Raw genomic sequence first — 6,697 nt, 5'->3', positions numbered from 1 at the left:
AGCCGTTGCGGGCAGCGGGCGGAGCGCAGGCGGGCGGGTTTGAAAGGGAGGCGCCGGCTGCCATGTAAGCGCTGGCCGGGAGGCGCCGCGGCTGAGCGGGGGGCGGGCAACGCTCCGGCCCGGCGGTGCCGGCGTCGCTGCGGGCATGGGAGCGGAGCGGGGCGGCCGGCGCGGAGGGGAGCTGCCGCGCGGCGCTGACCCGGCCTGGGGGCGGCCCCCGGGGAGCCCCCGGCCCATGGCCTTCATCATGATGAAGAAGAAGAAGTTCAAGTTCCGCGTGGAGCTGGAGCTGGACGAGCTCTCCTCCGTGCCTTTCGTCAACGGCATCCTCTTCTGCAAGGTGCGGCTGCTGGACGGCGGCAGCTTCAGCGGGGAGTCCTCCCGGTACGTGCCTCCGGGGCTCGCCAGCCCAGCGGCAGCCGGGGCGCCCGCTGCCCCGCAGGCAGCTCTGGCCGGGCCGCGGCCGCCCCTTCTCGGCGGGCTCCGCTCGAGTCCGCGTCCCGCCCGGGGAGCCGGCCGCCCCTACAGCCCTCTCCGCCCGCTCTTCACGTCCCCTCGGCCGCGCCCCGCACGGGGTAAGGCCGGGGCTCAGCCCGCTCCCGCGCTGCAGCGGCCGCTGGCCGGGCCGGCGGGGGTCGGGGGCCCGGGGGAGGGAGCGGCTGCGCCGCTGCTCCGGGCACCGGCGGCTGCTGAGGGGCTTCTGGCGGCTCCGGTCCCCACCGGGGCCAGCGCCGGCGGCTGCGGGCGTGCTGCTCGCCTTTCTCCTCGGGAAGGGAAGCGGGCACGGACGTTCAAAGCTGCTGTGGCACGGCTTGCCACCGGCCCGGCTGGCTGTCTTCTCATCCCGTCCGTGTTACCAGCACCAACGGCGACAGATGTGGGAGCACTTGTAGACTCCCCGCTTGCGTGGCCGCTCGCTGCTTGAAGTCGTAACACGTCTCTTAAACACTGAATAACAGGGAAATTCACCATGAGTGGATGAGGGTTGTCCTGGAGGAACCGGTCGCTTGTGCGACAATGCCTCGAGCTATAAAGCTTGCTGGTTGGGTGGGTAACGGGAGGGGAAGAGATTTCTTGCTACCAAGTCTGAAGTCAGAGCTGTGCCCTGTGAGTGTGAGTTGTGCAACCTTAATGTTTTATTCTGTTGGACACTGGCTCACTGTGCTTCGTTCTGTGGATATTTACATGGAGAGTTAACACAAACAGTTTCATGGGAAAGTCCTCTCGTATTTCCTGTGCATATTCAGGTCATATACGTTACTTTGTTCATGCTTAATTCTGCCGTGCCAGTGCAGCTGTAGACAGGTGTCTGTCTTTTTCTTTTTTCTTTCTTTTTTTTGTGCCTCAGCAATTGAGCCGTCATCTGCTGTGAAGGTGGCTTCCCAATCCGCTAGTAGCGATGGGTAAACAGTGTGCAAGTGGGTTAATTTTTTCCAGGTACCAGGCAGAGGGAGAACCTTGTCAATAGGAAGGGTGTGCTTGGCTTTAGGGCTGGGGAGGAGGAGACTACCCTCCCAGTACACTTGTTCATGTTGTATGGGGTATTATATTACCTTAATGTTATTACAGAAAGGATTTACTGAAAAATGTCTCATAGAATTCTGGGACCAGACAGAAATCAGTAATAAATCTATGAAAATTCAGTTATTTTCTTATTAAAATACTGCTGTTACAGAGCTTGCTAAATTATCTGCTTTTGATTCTGTAAATAGAATTAATCAAGGAGAATAACGAGCATAAAAATGGGACTTTGGCCTACAACCTCCTTATTTAACCATTCCATTAGACTAGCATGTATAATTGAAGATTAATTTTTCTTCTGTACAGTTGAAGGGTCTTCAATGCATCAGTGTTCTGTTCTCATTTCATGTCTCTTTTTTCCTTCAATGTTTTTCTTGTGAGTGACTTCTTTGTGAGTAGTAGATGATGATGATAATCATGATTTCAGGCACTAATGTGCCGTTGCTGTCCTAATGGAGCCCTTACTGCCTTGAAGCCACTTTCACAGGCTGATACACATCTTCTAGACAGTATCTCTATTTCAAAGGAGTTGATTTCAGCTGAGCTGATGTTTTTGATACATTGTTGTGATCTTAGCCTTTTTTGCCTCGCCTGTTCATGATGCTAAAATTAAAAGCTCGAAGGCATACATGCACATCTTCATGAATGTGAACAGTGTACCAGAGTGAAATATGTGTGATAGCAGGTAGTATGTGTACGTAGGAAGTTTCAGTGGAAGTGCAACGATGTAAAAACTTGTGTTGAAGTATTGTGTTGAACTCCAAGAGGCTTTGAAATTCTTCAATTTTCTTTTTCTGGGGGTATGGCTTAAAAATAAGAACAGCAGTGAAACATATGCTGGTATATCAAAGTCCCTGTGAACGTAACTGGTCCAATCCTGCTGGACTGAGAAGTGTTGAGGTATGCTGGTAGGAAGGTAAAGAATTCCTCTCTAGTGATCCTTCAGTGCCAATTTAGGGAGTGCTTTTGCTCTTGGCTTAAGAATTAACAGATGGATTTTCACAGTGGTGATTCAGCAAAGGTCTGAATAAATAATGAAGAAATTAAGTTAACATCAGAGTGGCAGCATTTCAAAACTTGTCAGTTGCAAACTTTTTTTAATTGCCATCGTCTTCTAGTTGCGTGCATTTATTAGTTTCAGTGAGAGCTGGCAGTCGTATCCTTAAAGTAGTGATCTTTGTAGCATTGTAAAAGTTTGAAGAGCTGCATTGTGTTTCAGAAAGTAATAGAGAAACTCAGCTCAAATATTGTATAATACAGGGGAAAACTGACCATGTCTTCTTAATAGCTTTTATTTTTGTTACTGACTGAAGTCTAGTAAACTATAACTTTTTGGGGAGCAGTTATTAAGTTCTCAAGCTGGTACTGACACAAAACAATACCCTGCTGCCGCTTGCCTTATAAAAAAAAAAAAAACAAAACAAAAAGGCAGTCATATCAACAGGCTGTAAACCAGCCTAACATTATTAGCATTTTCTTTCTGAAGCATACTCATTGAGAAAGCAATGTCATAAAAACACAGGCTGGCAGCACTGGAATAAAGGCCTTTATGTAGTGAGTTGTAATGAAAACAGATTCAAGCAGTTGTCTTTTCAGACCCATGTGGATCATGCTGTATGAAGGATTAAAGCCCTGATCCTGCAAGCCATCATCCTTCTGAACGCTGAAATGGGACAAAAAGAAGACAGATAACAGTTCAAGCTACTGAAAAATATTTTTTTCACTTCTAAGATCTTTACTGAGAGATGTAAGAAATACGTTACGAAGCCATGGTCCATGTTATTGGAGACTTGTCAGAGTCCAGCTACTTTTCTGGCTGACACAGATGTGTGCCTGAAGCGTACAGAAATTCTGTGACCAGATAAAACCAGCTCGTATAATGCAGTACATAGCGATCTGGTTTGTGTATAAATAGCAACCGTATTAATTGTTTACACATCACTGTGTTGTTTTGTGTTTGTATGTAGTTTTTAGAACTCCAATTTGAAGACTTCTGTTTGAAACTTCCCTGTGCATATTTGTGAATATTTACTGTAGGAAAAGAAAATTCTGTATTATAATGCTACAATGCTTAATTACCTGACAAAATACTCAACTGTTTAAAGTAATCTGGTACTGTCAAATAATATTTTGATCCCAGGACATTGAACAGCCAAGCAGTAGCAGCGTTTATACCTGGGGGGGAATGTTTGAGTGCGTGTCCAAGGACAGGACCCTGGAATTCTAGGGAGAATTAATGGGTTATAAGCTTTGACTCTACAACATGGAAAACCTTGAAAGAAGTTGCAGGAGGGGGCAGGTTCTGTTTGGTTGTTTTAGTGAACTGCCAGCCATACAGTGTAATTCCTGCCCTCCCCTTTTTGAAATTGCTTTCTAATATGACATCTGGATCTTTACAATAGTGTTTTTAGATTTTATAGCAAAGGGTAGATTTCCAATGTATGCAAAGTTATTCTAAAAAACCTTCTAATGTAGAAAACTTTCTAGCTTAAGCCTGGCTTCCTATGTGGAAAGGTGTCTTTCTACATGTTTGTTTTTCCCCTGGGCCGATGATAATAGAGATCTCTCTGTGAAACCGGATACATTAATACAGGATACTTGGGTAGACTCCAGGATACTATGCAACTATGCACTGCCTGGTCATAAAATATTGCGCACATAATGTCTATTGCACCGTGAAAGGACAGAAGATTATTCCAGGCAGAAATTACACCTATGAATGTTTTGAACAGAAAAATACTGTTTTAAGGTATAGACTTGACTAAATACTAAGCATATTTATTCAAGGCTAGTCTAATGAAGACATAAATATATTGAAAGTATAGGCTGTCTGCAACTGCCCTCATTTTAACAGGCTGAAGAAATAATTGATGGGCCCCTAGAGTAGATAACTGCTCATAGGCTGAGTTGTTGCTCAACCAGCAGCAAAAGAACAGATGAGATACGAGGAAATCAAAGAAGTTTTGGAAAGTAAAGGATCTTATTTCTTGAGGGTGTACTTTCAACACTGTACTGTACAGATTTAAGCTACAGTAGCTGTAAGCCTGGTAGTTACATTTTTAGCTCGATTTCTACCTGCACCCCACTCAAGGAAAGGACTTCTTGGTTGGTGTGTTCTTATGACTGCAATCCTCAGTTTGGTCATATTCCCCTGCCTTTGAGATCTGATTTCTGACACTTAAGACTGCTGATGTTTCTTTCTCCCTTCATTTACAAAACAACATTCAGAACTAAGCAGCTGATGATGATCGGTATCTTTGTGACAGATACAGATTAGGAGTGCCTGAGAACGATAACGTTTTATTCTCCAACAGATTCTAGGGAAGATTTTTTAACGTACAGAACGCTCTTGAGTCCTGAAGAGGCAGTCTCAGAGATCTTGCATTACTTGCATGAATATATTCTTATTCCTAACAGATACAGGCTAGAGTATGTAATTGTCTTCTGTAGAAGTACTTATTATCTGGAAGATAATAAATCAGTTTCTTTCTTCTAGTGATGCTTGGCTACTTCCTTCTCGACTGCCTAAAACTACATTTGGCTTTTGTGACTCCAGCAAGTACATTTTCTGCCTCACTGGGCTCTTCAAATTGCTTTTTAACCACTGTTTTCCCTGTTGCTGCTATTGTATTTGAAAGGGAATATTTCTCCTGATAGTAACACAGCTTAACCAGCTTTCTGTTTTAAAACAAAAGTACTTGTTAGAAAAACATACCTGTCTCCTGGTATTACTGTCTCTATCACTCATCTTCCTGCAGGATGTATGAATCCTGCTGACAGTCTTCAGAGTTGGTAATAGGTAACGCTACTTCTAATAGCTTCTCAGCTGTAACCGGATTTGCAGTTGGATAAACTGAAACAAAACAAGTTTTCAAGTGCTGTGAGGCAAGTTGGTGGTGGGATGAAAATCCTGGCTTGCAATTTGGTAGCTGCTCTTTTCAGATTCCCAAATGTCCACTTAGTGTTTTCTCAGTTGTAAAGAGACTGTTGGTTGAGCAGCTTCCAGGCCCTCTCTCTCTCTGTAGAGAGGAAGAGGTAAGAAGGGGAAGTTCTTACAAATTATAACTCTTTTTTTTTTCCCAAATGTAGTTTCTTTGTACCTCTTCAGCCTTTCATTAATAGCTACAATAAAATGGGTTTAGTCAACAGATTTAGAGAATGTGCTTGAGGAAGGTAACGTGATGTACAAGGATTGGTGTGGATATTCTGGCCAGGGCTGAAGGGGAAGAAAACCAGGCTAAAATATTAATGGGAGAGTTCATGTACAAAGGTGGAAGAATAATGGTGTGGAAACAAGAGGGATGAAGAAATCAAATCTCTGAAATAAATAGAAGGAAAATCAAAGAATTAATCAAAGGAGTAAAGAAAATAAAATTAGATCTGAAGAGGGTCATCTTTGGGCTATAGTAGGAGATAAAATGTTTGTACAGACCACATTTTGCATGGGATGTAACTGGTTATTGCAGATATGAAAAGGGCTTATTCTTGGGAGACTTTCATTACTGTAACTAAGTACTGGTAAGAGATACACCAACAGCTAGCTCTTCAGGAAAAAGTTCCTGAAAAGAGATGCATGTCAGGCATCTGGTAAAGAGGAAGGGGTGGGAGGAAAAGCTTTTATGCTTAATGTGTCTGGCTTGTGCAGGGGAATAGGCGCTTTGGTTTAATGATGATGTTGTTGGGTTTTTTTTTCCCCCCTGACCCCAGCACAGTACATGGAGCACAGTATTTTGCTGTCATAAACTTGCCATTTGCAAGCACCATAGCACCTGATTGCCTTTGTATTTGAAGGACTATTTCTGTTCATGGAATAATTTAGGGTGGAGGGGAGTGCTAGAGATCATGTAGTCCAACTTCCTGCTCAAAGCAAGACCAGCTTCAGTTACATGAGAAAGCTCAGAGCTTTGTCCTGTCAGCTTCAGAAAATCTTAAGAACAGGGATTCCAGTCTTTGTAGACGACCTGGCCCTCTGCTTCACCACTTTTATTGTGAACATTTTTCCCGTATTTTATTGGAATTTCTCCTGTTATTGCCTCTTTTCCTTTCTCTGCTCCCCACTAAGAAATGTTTGGCTCAGTCTTCTCTCTAACTCAACAGAGGTGGCTGAAGATAGCAATGAGATCTTCTTTCACCTCTTCTTCAGATTGTAAAAATCCCATGTTCCCAACTTCTCCTC

General features: G+C 44.2%; 1 protein-coding gene across 2 annotated transcripts in view; it reads left to right on the top strand.

The window, feature by feature from the left end:
- The first annotated feature begins 206 nt into the window (after positions 1-206).
- EEIG2 (EEIG family member 2) overlaps positions 207-6,697 on the top strand; it is a 29,629-nt gene continuing 23,138 nt past the window's right edge. The window contains exon 1 of one of the 2 annotated variants that reach the window (XM_068406767.1): positions 207-384. In XM_068406767.1, coding sequence (XP_068262868.1) covers positions 236-384 — 149 coding nt within the window. In that variant the 5' untranslated portion in view covers positions 207-235. The remainder of the gene's footprint in view (positions 385-6,697) is intronic. The other variant, XM_068406768.1, reaches the window with a different exon arrangement.

Source organism: Nyctibius grandis, chromosome 8 (assembly GCF_013368605.1).
Source record: "Nyctibius grandis isolate bNycGra1 chromosome 8, bNycGra1.pri, whole genome shotgun sequence".
NCBI classification, from domain to species: domain Eukaryota; kingdom Metazoa; phylum Chordata; class Aves; order Nyctibiiformes; family Nyctibiidae; genus Nyctibius; species Nyctibius grandis.
Note: the sequence above shows the minus strand (reverse complement) of the source record. Positions and strands in the feature narration are given on the sequence as shown.